Here is a 13,135-nt window from a genome sequence, read left to right as displayed (position 1 = left end):
TAACCTCTCTTTACCCGTCCGAACTAGGCAACAAAATTTGGAAGAGTATAAAAACTCAGCTTTCATATCGCAAATTGAGCCGAAAAAGGTGGATGAAGTATTGCTAGATCTCGATTAGATTTTAGCAATGCAAGAAGAGTTAAACCAGTTTGAGAGAAATAAAGTCTGGCACCTAGTGGCTCAAGAATACAAACAAGAAGACATTGATTTTGAAGAATCATTTGCCCTTGTGGCTAGACTTGAAGCTATTAGAATATTTTTGGCATTTGCGGCTTTAAAAAATTTTAAAGTCTTTCAAATGGATGTTAAAATTGCTATTCTAAACGGCAAACTAAGTGAAGAGATATTTGTTGATCAACCTCCCGGTTTTAAGAATCCTGAACTAATAAGTCACGTATACCGGCTTGATAAATCTCTTTATGGTTTAAAACAGGCTCCAAGAGCATGGTATGATACCTTAACTGAATTCTTGTTTGATCACAAATTTACAATAGGCTCGGTTGAAAAACACTTTTCAAATTTGAGAAAAAGGAACACATTCTACTTGTTCAAATATATGTGGATGATATCATTTTTGGTTCAACCGATCCGAAATTATGTAACAAATTCTCAAAGTTAATGACTGACAGATTTGATATGAGTGTGATGGGGGAAGTGAGTTACTTCCTAGGTCTGCAGGTTCGGCAAATTGACACCGGTACATTCATAAGCCAACCCAAATACACAGCCGAACTACTTAAGAAATTTGGAATGGACACTTGTGCCGAAGCGGCTACTCCAATGGGCTCATTAGTAAAACTGGATAAAGACGAGGACGGTCAAATAGTAGATATAACAGCCTATCGAGGAATCATTGGATCACTTCTCTATCTAACAGCTAGTCGACCGGACATTCTGTTCGCGGTCGGAGTATGCGGAAGATTCCAAGCCAATTAAAACAATCACATTATATCGCGGCCAAAAGGATCCTGAAATATCTGAAAGGGACTCAAGACGTGGGACTATGGTATCCAAAAGACTCAAGTTTCAATCTCATAAATTACTCTGATGCAGACTATGCAGGCTGCAAAATTGACCGAAATAGCACGAGCGAAACACGCTAATTTCTAGAAGACCGGCTCGTCTCTTGGTATAGAAAAAAGCAAACATTAGTTGTCACTTCAACAGCAGAGGCAGAGTATCTAGTAGCCGGAAGCTGCTGTGCTCAACTCCTCTGGATCCAACAGCAACTAAGGGATTTCAGAATAAATGTCGAAGAATCTCCAATCTTTTGTGACAACACTAGTGCCATAGCGATTACATACAATCTAGTGTTGCACTTAAGAACGAAGCATATTGATATCAGACACCACTTCATCTGGGAACATGTTCAGCAGAAACACATCCGGTTGGAGTACGTCTCAACCGAACAACAAGTGGCTGACATCCTTTTGGGAAAAACGACTTAGCGTCATTTCATTAAAAATTCCCAAAAACGGGAAAAAAAACCATGAGTTTAAGAGATCATTCTCGACAGGCCTAGAATGATTTTGAAGTCGTAACAGTCTTAATAAAAGCTAAAAAGCTAAAAACATAAATTAATTATCTATTTACAATGCTTTCAATTCTAGTGGGTTTAAAAAACGGTAAACTCCAGTTCCTACAGTTATTCAAGTTCTACTCCGTGCTTGGAATTCCTCTTCACGTTCTCGAAAGGGCGCTGCAATCCGATACAATATCTTTTCATAACTCGTCAACGCTCCTGAGGGTTCTGCCATATACCCTTGCATTTCGTTCTTGCCAAATGTTATACACCACTACTCCAAAGTTGCACTTGAACACGCTTGTTGCAAATCTATTTCCCTTGGCTTTGAGTAGGGCTGCTTCTTTGATTTCTTTCCATTCGCTCGGGAAACTAATCAGCTCCAGGCTTTTATAGAATATGTCCCAAAGCTCTCTAAAGCAATACAACAGCTCCCGAATAGGTGATCTATGGTTTCTTCATTTCCTATGCATAGAAGACAGCTCGCGTCCGGGATGCTTATATACTTGCTGATACGATCACGAGTGCTGAGTCTTTCCCAGAAGGCGAGCCATAGGATGAACTGGTATCGAGGGATAATTTTCATTGACCATACAAGAGAAGCCCATTCTACTTTCTGCGCTTTTTCCCGGATTACCTCCCATATTTTCTTCAATACCAGCTTCCTATTGTCCTCAGCTTTCTATTCATGAATATCCGGTTTGTAGTGTAGTTGTATGTTACTTATATGATCAAGTATCCTCTTCCCTTCTGGAATTCTTCTCAAGAGCAAGTTCCAATTCCCGTCTTTGATGTCTCTGATTTTCGCTTTTGCGCAGTCCCTTCTGATACGGGTATTTTGAAACTCCTCCTTGTCGATGATAGGCTGGTTTTCGAACCAGAGGTCGTGCCAGAATATAGTGCAATTCTCGTCCCCTAGTCGGATGTCATAAAGATCTGAAATATCGCTTCTTAGTTTAAGAATCTTTTTCAAAGACCAGCTCATACCTTCGTGAATTTTGCAGGTCCAGATACTGGTTTCGTGTTTCATAAACCTCGTATGCACTCATTTGATCCATAGTGACTCCTGATTACGCTCCAAAGCCCACTCGATATAGTTCTTCAAGTTGATGCCTCCATCATCCTTCGGTTTACAGAGAGCGGTCCATTTGACTTTCTTTCCTCCTCTTCCACTACTACCCCATATAAAGTTTCTCATCAGCGTGTCGAGTTCCTTCATTACCTTCTTCGGAATTACCATTTGCTACACTCAGTAGCCAACTATGCCCATAACCACGGTTTTGATAAGTTCGATCCTCCCTGTATAAGAAAGTTTTTTTGCTGCCCAATTAGATATCGTGTTTTTTACCTTTTCAATCAGCGGCTTGCAGTGTGAGATCTCGATCTTCTTCGCAGTTAACGGAATTCCTAAGTACCTTATGGGAAAACTGCCTTCATTGATGCCTATGATGTTGAATATGTCTTGTTTTGTTTCGTCCTTCACGCCTCCATAAAATGCCAGACTTTGCTTTCATTAATAGTTAAACCTGTTATCTTAGAAAAGAATATTAGTGCAACCCTAATAGTTTTAATGGAATCAACGTCTGCGTGCGCTAGAATGAACAAATCGTCAGCAAAGCATAAATGTGTTACCTCCTCTACCCCACAGAATGGGTGAAAGATGTATGGACGATTCTTTCGGAACATCGTGAAGATGCTCTCAAAGATCATCATGATAGCTACGAAAAGGTAAGAAGAGAGAGGGTCCCCTTGCCTTACCCCGTTTCACCCTTGAAATAGCCTCTGTGGACTCCATTGACGCTAACAACAAAGCAGGATGATGAAACGCATTGCATAATCCAATCGATAAAAATCATAGAAAAAGCAGAAACAACCAGAAAGTCTCGAATGGCTTCCCATCTAACAGAGTCGAAAGCTTTCTTGATATCTATTTTGAAAGCACTCTCGGGGATATTTTCTTTTTCCCGTAGCCTTTTAATAGGCTCTACATTAGAAGAATATTATGAGAGATTGTCCTCCCGGGGATGAATGCAGATTGATTAAGATTTATTATTTTTCCTATTACATTTTTAAAACAATTAGAAATGATTTTTGAAATTATTTTATAAATCACATTGCAGCAGGAAATTGGTCTAAAATCTTGAAATCAGTTGGATCTTCTGCCCAATCAGTATTAGAGTATGCTCGTAATCTAGAGGAGAAGAGTGAGCAAAATATAATCCATTAAATAAAGTTCTTATAATGTAACGTAATATGCGAAGAACGATAGAGAAGTGAGTAGTACAAGTAGATTACATAAATTTACTCATAATATGGACATCATATGCAATATTTAGCTGAGTGATAGTAAGGTATATAAGACTACCAACTAGTTATCGATAAAGTGTTTCATCATTTATTGGAGTAGCATCAGTAGCAGATAAGTGCTTCGTGGATTCAAAGGGTGTGAAAGGGTGTGCTAACAACTTTTGTTTCAGTAATATCGGCTCAAGATATAAGATCAATTGCATACTTAGCTTGTGATAAAAAAATAACCAGATTCATCGGAAGATACTTCAAACCCCAAGAAGTAACTTAAATGTCCAAGATCTTTCATTTCAAATTGTTGATGTAGAAAATTCTTGAGATTGCGAATTCCATTTGTGTCATCCTTAATAATTATCATGTCATCTACATAAAGTAAAAGTAAGTTACAACCTTGATCTGTTTTGTGCAAAAACAATGCTTGATCATTACCCATTTTATCCCTAAAAATTATTTATTTAAACCAAAAATATACAAAATAAATATTGGCAAAATATTTTTCATATTTATTTTAAATATTTTGTATATTTTAAAGATTTAAAATCAAGCAAAAAAGATAGATGAAAATCAATTTCAAATAAACCCTTAAGGTTTAAATAAAAAAATCGATAATCAAGTGCAGCCGAAACCCAAAGGAATTGATGCAACATGAATTACAATCATCAAATGTGTGTTGAATTGTCATCTAACGCCCATGAGCAGCCCGCGTCGCCCGTTGTAGCAGAAGAAGACGCATGTGCGAAATAGCAAAACACCAAACGGTCGCTCCAACGCCATCTCCTCCAACGCACGGAACGTCCGCGCGCTGATGGAATGCTTACGGAACGCTTCTCATTCACCAAATATGCCCAAAACGACGTTGTTTTGCCTGTGGCTTTGGTCTTCATCACGATCACCGGGAGATAAGAACAACAACCATTTTTTATTTTTCAAAGATCGAACTCTTTCATTTCTTAACCATTTAGGATGATTCAAAAAGTGAAATGATCACACTACTTTGATCATTTCCCCTACTTATAGGATTGTAATTACGACCTATATCGGCAACTAACCGGAAGAACAACCAAACGACCATTGATGGCTTTTTGGCTAATTTAGGTTAACTTGATCCTCAAACTGACTTCAGGAAGCTATAAATTCCCTTCCTTGATCACACGTTTCATAAAATCTCAAGCCCTCAATCACAAGTTTCAGAAAATCCGCCAATTAAGCTTGAAGCTTCTGAATTTTTGGAATTTTCGTGTAAGGCCTTAAAGCTCGGATCCAAGCATCCCCAAAACTTCCTTAAGGTCCTAGGAGTGTTCTCCAACACTTGGTAAGCTTTCAATTATCCTTTAATTCATATTTTCAGTTTAAAATTGAAATTTGTATATTTCAGTTTTCATACGCTTGTATGATGTCTAGTTCTTGAATTTTTTATTGAAAATCAATACTAGAATCATTTATAAGCTTTATGTTAAAGTTAGAATCAATCAAGCTTATATAGAAAATCCCAAATTTCAATTCCGAAAAATTAAAAATCGGGTTTTTTGTTCTTGACCTAATCCTCAAGAATATTTACACAAAAAGCTTTCCAACATATTTCTAATGCTGTTAGGAACTTATATGAATCATGTTTAATCCATTCCGATCATGTTTGATCAAAACCAAGACTATCAAAATAAATGAAAATTTCAAGTTCTTGAATTGGTACAAATGAACAACTAATGTTCATGTTTTGATACCAATCAATAATATGAAGTATAAGGAAGCTTTTGACAATCTCCATGCACTTCATTATAACTTAAAAACGAAAACCCAATTTTGGTCCACAAATTGTTTTGAATGAATTGAGCATCACCCAAGTCGATTGACACATTGGGATGATATTCATAATGTTCTTGGGAGCTTTGTGAAGCTACCTAGGCCATTGGATCAAAGAATCCAAGCCTCCATCAAAAATGAAAAAAATTGCAATTTTGATGTTCTTGAGGACCAATAGGTTCGACTAGGACCGAGGATCTTCGATTAGGACTAAGAGGTCTGACCAAAAAATCTAAGCCATGATCAAGAATTTTCGACCAGGACCGAAAGGTTCGACCGAGAAAATTCCAAACACAATAGAGAGGTCCGACCGAGAATTTTCACATCCGATAAAGAATTTTAACTTATGACCGAGGAATCTCGCACAAGACAAAGAATTCTTAGACATGGGACCAATGAAATTAGCCCCGAGCTAACCCAGGACTAGTGATTTTGACACCTTGACCGAAAATCCTAGTCAAAGATCGAGAGGCCTTAGCACCACGACTAAGGATTCAACCGAGGGCTCTTAGCCTTGACTAATAAAACAAAACCAAAATCGAGGAAACCGGTCTTATGGCCTGTTTGGTTCCAATTTTAAAATTCAAAAATTATTTTTTTAATTTTGAAACCTCAAATCATTTTTTATAAATTCCAAAAAAATATAAAATGATTTTAAAATATTTTTGGGATATTTCCACAAAACATTATTTGATTAAGGCTCATTTATGATTTATTTTTAAGCATAAAGCCTTGAAAGTTGATGTTCTTAAGGTACTTTCCTCCCTAGACACCGGTCTTATGGCCTATTTGGTTCCAATTTTAAAATTCAAAATTTATTTTTTTAATTTTGAAACCTCAAACCAATTTTTATAAATCTCAAAAAAAATGATTTTAAAATGTTTTTGAAATATTTCCACCAAACATAATTTGATTAAGGCTCGTTTATGATTTATTTTTAATCATAAAGCCTTAAAAATTGATGTTCTTCAGGTATTTTCTCTCTAGTCATCATCAGCAACAGGTACCAGCATTTAAATAATTGTTTTTACAATTTTTAAATACGCTTAAACCTAAGCAAGTTTAAGACATGAAGAATAATTGATTAAAATAAACGTTATAAAACCGATTTTTAAAAGTCAAATTTATAAGTAGAGACCGTTATTAAAATAGGTACTGAGGATGAAGCGTGAAAGCCCTTTTCCGAGTATCACCAAACTACGAACTTAAAAAAACTCTAGTGAAAATATGTTTGTACTCGTACACCTTTTATTGATTTCAAAAAATCAATTGGCGACTCAGTTTAAAATAAATAATCTTTTAAATTAATTAATTTTAATTAATTTAAAACACGTATTTTTCATAAAATTAAATTTTTATTTGATTATCTTAAATCCCTAGATTATTTAAAATTTGAACCCCAAATTAATTATTTTATATAATTAATTTTAAATTTTAAGTATTCGTTTAAAATATTTAAAAATAATATTTTATTTTAAAGAGAGATTTCTTGACATGCAACCCGAGGATAAAACTTTCTCGAACCTCGAGCTTTTCTGGGACCATAAGTTTTCCGGGGGTTATAGTAGGCAACCTGTTCTCAAATTCATTCGAATATTTATAAATCTTTTATGTTTTGTAATTAAGAACGAGGCTTTGACCCCTTTTATAATAAACAAAAAATAAGGATTTTAGGAAACAAGTAAAAGTATAGTCAAGATCATTATTTTAATGTGATCATTTCATTAAAATTCAATTAAGAGACATCAGTTTGAATTACATCTCTTGTTTAATAAATATTTAAGAAGAGTTAATTTCTAAAGGAAATTTTGAGGAAAAAAATACATTGAGACCGAATTGAAGCCACAAATTGAGCAATGTTATTTCATTTTTCTAAAAAACAAAGATGTTTTGAAGCTCATGGATTTGATAAAAATAAAAACAAAATACAAACGAGCAAAGTACTTTTGTTGGTTGAGATATTGAAATTACCACATGTTTCTCACTCGAATTCTAATCTTGATTGTTGCAGCAAGAGCATGGGTGTACTGATTCTATCAGATATAACCAAAATACTAAAAAAAGAGGGTCTTCTTTGTTGTTTGAGGTATTGAATTCATCATTTATTGCTCATTCGGACCCTAGTCCTAATTGTTACGACAATAGCATAAATGTTATAGAGGCGCAAATGCATATTCTTGTTGAGGCGGGATGATCCATATTCCACCATTCCCGAGGTGTCTATCACCCTAGAGGAGGATTCCTCTATTCTTGAGACTACATGTAGTTAATAACAACTTATACGTAATATTTAAATGATTACAGAAATTTTAACAAATATCGTTCACTATTTTTTTATAGGGTCTTCATCGAGGAGGAGAGGACGAGGGAAGAACAAAAACACAGTTCTCGAGAAACTGCCAATTGTGCAGAAGAAAAGCTGAGAAATTAGAGAGGTGGATGGAAAGCCCACTTGTGATAACACCAGCTACTCGTAGAGGCATATCGGCACCACCATTGTCTGGAATACAACGGTGGTGCCACATTGTCTAAGAAATTGGTCTAATTTCTCACATGCCAATTTAGATCATATATGGCGGTTTATCTCCGTGAGTTTGATATTTTTTTAACGTGTTATCTTATAATTTGAAGCTTTTATAATCCTAAAATATGTTGTTATTTTTCAAGATACTTTTGAGTCTTCACATCGTCACATTGACACCTATAGAGATAGGATGATGACACTTGTGAAGAAAACATGGATAGGTAGAGATATACGAACAAAAGAGACTACATTCAACCACAAAATGGCGACGAGGAAATAATCAGATTAAACCCTCCTCCTGAATTCGACTACGATGATTGGAATTATCTCTTTAACCATCACTACTTCAAGAATGAATTTCAGGTATAATAGTCATTTTTAATTCATTAAATTTTTAATAGACTTTTAACTAACAATTATAACTATCTTATAATTACAGAAGAAAAAAAAGTACGACCAACACCGGCAACAGAGCGAAAGTCGTATACACCCACCACACCGGCAGCAAACCATTTTTGCAAGTGGAGCAACATATGGTAAGTCTTAGTATGAGTATTAAATTTTCATAATATCTAACAGATGGTATGTATGTTATTTGTACACGAGAGGGATATTGTACACACCCCTAGTTATGCAGAAATTTTCTTACATACTTATGGCTTCTCCGCATGTTCAACGGGTTGTCGTAAGTTTTAATCATTTCTATTGTTTTAGTTGGCATGTTTACGTTTAAAATTACTAATAGTGTTGTAAATAATTGTAGAATGTGACGCGCGAGCAACTAGAAGTAAACCATGATATATCGCTGTTTGAAGTCTTTGAGGCTGCTTTTGGAGCACAGGGACAAGGAGGGTGACTAGGATGGGATTGGGAGTATGTCCAACGCATTTCAGAGCAGATCAACAGGGAAGTTTTTACTCGAGCATCAACAGCTCACCGGTGTCACAACGTCAAGAGAGGCAAGCATTGCACGAGGAAAATAAGAGCCTGGGAGACGAGAGTGCGTAGATGCGCACAACATGACGTTCTATAGGTGCATATACGTGCACAATATGACGCTCTAGAGGGGCAGATGCGCGCACAATATGACGCTCTACAGGCGTAGATGCGTGCACAATAAGAGTCTATACATGCACTTATGTCTAGGATGATCCCTCCTCCCCCGATCAGTATTTATTGACATGCAATTTGAGATTTTTTATTAATATGATTTGAGATTTTTATAATTTAGAATTGATTTTTATTTATGAATGATTTTTTTGTCAATAGTAGTAGAACAAAATATGAAATAGGTTTAATAAAAATAAAAAAAAATGCTAAAAACCCGAAGCAAGGATTATTAGCGACGTCGTTAGGGGAACGCCATCATTGATAATTAACAATATCAGCGACGACGTTAAGGAAATGTCGACGTATATAAGAGAATAAAAAATGTGACAAAAACCAGAGAGCAAAGATTATTAGCGACGACTTTAGGGGAATATCGACGTTGATAATTAAAAATATTGGACTTTGATAAGGGAATGTCGACGTTGATAAGAGAATTAGAAATGTGTCCCTAATGTATCCCTCCCCCTTCGGTTTTGAAAAATTCCCACGAGATATCGTAAAACATATTCTCTTAAAAAATAAAATAATTCTTTAATAAAATTATACAAACGAACTTTTTTATATTATATATATTATAAAATACTGAAAATTTATATTATTATAAAGAAATCAATTCAAAACTCTCATAGAATATGAAAAATAAGTAATATAAAAAATAAGTAATGTTATATATTTAATTTATTTATTAGTAAAGGAACATCATTTGGGTGAGACGAAATAAGGACACAAATCCAGCGGGATTGTTAGAAGATTCTAATATTGACCATTCAAACTATTAAGACATTGTTAAATTTTTCTATAAATAACTTCCTCTAAACTAATAAATTAATAATCAAAATATTTTAATATAATCTTATGTTTTTTGTGTTGTATTTTGTATTCTAGTTTAGAAAGTGAGATTTTCTTGCAAAGCCATTCATTCATATTCATTTGATTCATTCATCCAGAAATAGCATAACCGTAGAGAGTGAGGTGGGGAGGGCATCCTGATCTTGCTCATCATCGATCAATGGCGATTCATGCACAGATAAATTGATTATTTAAGTACAATCGATCTTCTATACTTCACATCATTATTATTATTATTAGCATCAACAAACACAGATCTTCACAGTATTTCAATCAATCATACGATAATGATGATGAAGACTAATTTGATATGTACAGCTATCATCTTCTTCTTCCTTGCAATCAAGGGATCCAAAGCCGACGACTTTAAGTTAGTTGTCCAAAAGGCATGCTCCGGCGCTCCACACAACACTCTATGTATTGAATCTCTTAACAGCGCCGCCGGGAAGAGCGTTTCAACTGATCTAGGAGGAGTACTATGTGTAGCAGTGAATGCTGTATATAAAAATCTTACCGATACACAGGCTTACGCTAAGAAGATTCATGCAACGATGAAATCAGGATTCATGAGTCAAACTGTATTCGATTGCAGCAATAGTTACACCGATGCTGTACTTTACACGGAGAAGGCGTTAACAGTTTGCGAGAAGAAATCATATGGTGAGGTTAAGGGTAATTTGTTGGCGGCAATGGCGGATCCTAAGATTTGTGAGGATAAATTTACACTTGTTCCAGGTACAGTCTCTCCGTTGAAATCTAGGAATGAAGTTCTTCTACAGCTTTATGGCAATGCGATCGCCATCAACGATTTGGTTAATGGCATCAAGCGTTGATCGCAAACGTCTATTTTTGTTATCCCTCCCACCTTTGGATGGATTGAAGAGATTAGGTTAATAAATGTGGATCGAATGATCACACTATAAGCTTGATTCATTGATTTGAATATTGAATAAATCCATTCTCAATTTTGGATTTGATTAGATCATTTAGAAACTTAATAAATTAGTTTATTTTAAATAAATTTTGTTTTATTTTATTGATATGTATGAGATCAAGTTTTGTAATCGAAAATTTTATTTGAGTTGTGGTTATTGTTTTTTTTTAATTAATATTTTGAGTTGATGAACAGTCACTTTAGATTATTAAACTTTATCAATCTGCACTATATTTTAATAACATGTTTGTTTTTGTTTATTAAGAATCAATATAATATAAATAATGTTTATATAATATTAATAAAGAGGGTTATTTTATCCATTTTCAACATTACTAACTCGATTCATTTTAAGAATTTAATGATATTTGAAATTGACGAATATGATAGTGGAGTTTTGATAGTTTAACCCAAGTAATTATACTTGATTCTAAGCACACAATGAATGAAGTTTCCGAATATGATAGTGGGGTCTATTGGAATTATTTCCAATATTTGGGTACATATATTGTTTAGTAATTGTGTACCAAATCAAAATGATATATTAAAGTATAAATATTATAGGCTTATATGGACATCTATAATAAATATGGGACATATTTTTATAGAACTAGAAATACCATTTATTATTTCGTTGATGGGACGAATAATAAATGGGTATATTAGGGCTAGGTCCCCAACCCATATAGATAGTCCACCTTTTATGTTTCTCTCATCGGATAAAAAGTAGAGGTGATTTATCTCTCAAGAACATTTCAGGGCTATCGATAGAGGGTTGAAATACTTAAACCCCACCCACATCAGACATTCTAATCTATGTACAGATCCAGAACAAAAAATCCAAGATTAGGAGAAGATCCGAAGAAAAATGAAGAACGACTTAATGAATTGTTCTTCATTTCAGATTCAGGTATGTTTCCACAACTTATGTTTGTCTCAATTTATCGACATACAGTATTAAAAATATATACTTAATTAATAAAGATTTAGACAAAAGATTCTAACATGGTCTTGGTCTATTCTAGTGACTAAATTTTGTTTTACGTCCTTACACTCGTCTCATACTAACAACTTACTCATATTTAAATATTGTTAAATTTAACATTAGCTGGAATAGCTCAGTTGGTTAGAGCGTGTGGCTGTTAACCACAAGGTCGGAGGTTCAAGCCCTCCTTCTAGCGTTTAACTTCTTTTTTGTTTCGTTAAATTGTTATCTAGGATTTCAGATCATCATATTATATCTTTTTTTGGAAAATGGTTAGAACCATTTCATTAAAATCCCTAGAGTGGGAGTGTTAGAAATCAAACTACACAAACCCTAGTTATGATTAAGGATTACAATCAAAAAACCCTAAAAAAACTAATTGATAACATTCATACATTCTATAAAAATAAAGATTACAAACAGAAAAGACGACATTCAAACTTAATTATCACAGCCTAGCATTTTCCCATACCATCCGTTTTCCTTGAGAGGCCTTCTTCCCCTTCCTCTTTCTTTTCCCGTTCCTCTAACGATGAAAGGAGGTTGTATTGAAGATGGAGATGAATATTGTTGTTTCTCATTTTGAATTCTCTCTTTGTATGAGCCCATTTTGATTTGATAGAAAGAATTATTTCTAAGAGTTTCAGGGCTTTTATCTTTGTTATTTTCAACTTGAATTTATGTGTTCTTGTCTTCATTATCCTCGACTTCAGCTTCAGACTCTACATTGGTTTTGGAATCTTGTTTATCGACTTTAGAATTCTCTTTTTCAGCTTTAAAATTTTGGGTATCTTCCTCTTGAGTTTACTCAACAACAACTCGAGATTCATCTTCCATTTCCATTCTGATCTTTCGCATTATAGAAAATTTCCTTTATCTCTTCACCTTAATTCCCTTTACTTTCTTTCCTTCACTAATTTCATTTTTCTCAAAATCCTTCTTACTTTCCTCCTCTATATTTTCCTCATTTTTGTCTTTTTTATCACTATCCTTGACTTCCACAATATGCTCTTCCATTCTTGATTCTTCCGTTTCATTTTCCTGTTTTTTTTCTTCATGGCTTTCATTATTTTCTGTTCTTCCTCAATTTCTTTTACATATTTA

General features: G+C 34.4%; 1 protein-coding gene and 1 non-coding gene across 2 annotated transcripts; both read left to right on the top strand.

Annotated features, from left to right (window-relative positions):
- The first annotated feature begins 10,399 nt into the window (after positions 1–10,399).
- On the top strand, positions 10,400–10,945 carry LOC124915940 (putative invertase inhibitor). Its single transcript, XM_047456681.1, has one exon. The coding sequence runs from the start codon at positions 10,400–10,402 to the stop codon at positions 10,943–10,945; it is 546 nt and encodes a 181-aa protein (XP_047312637.1).
- Positions 10,946–12,153: 1,208 nt separating this feature from the next.
- Positions 12,154–12,227, top strand: TRNAN-GUU. The gene has a single exon. It is a non-coding gene; the product is annotated as a tRNA-Asn (tRNA).
- The last annotated feature ends 908 nt before the right edge of the window (positions 12,228–13,135 follow it).

The sequence above is a fragment of the Impatiens glandulifera genome, chromosome 9 (genome assembly GCF_907164915.1).
Source record: "Impatiens glandulifera chromosome 9, dImpGla2.1, whole genome shotgun sequence".
NCBI classification, from domain to species: domain Eukaryota; kingdom Viridiplantae; phylum Streptophyta; class Magnoliopsida; order Ericales; family Balsaminaceae; genus Impatiens; species Impatiens glandulifera.
This window is presented reverse-complemented; position numbering and strand designations above follow the sequence as displayed.

Coding starts and splice junctions, on each gene's coding strand:
- LOC124915940 (XM_047456681.1), top strand. CDS start 10,400: ATGATGATGAAGACTAATTTGATATGTACAGCTATCATCTTCTTCTTC.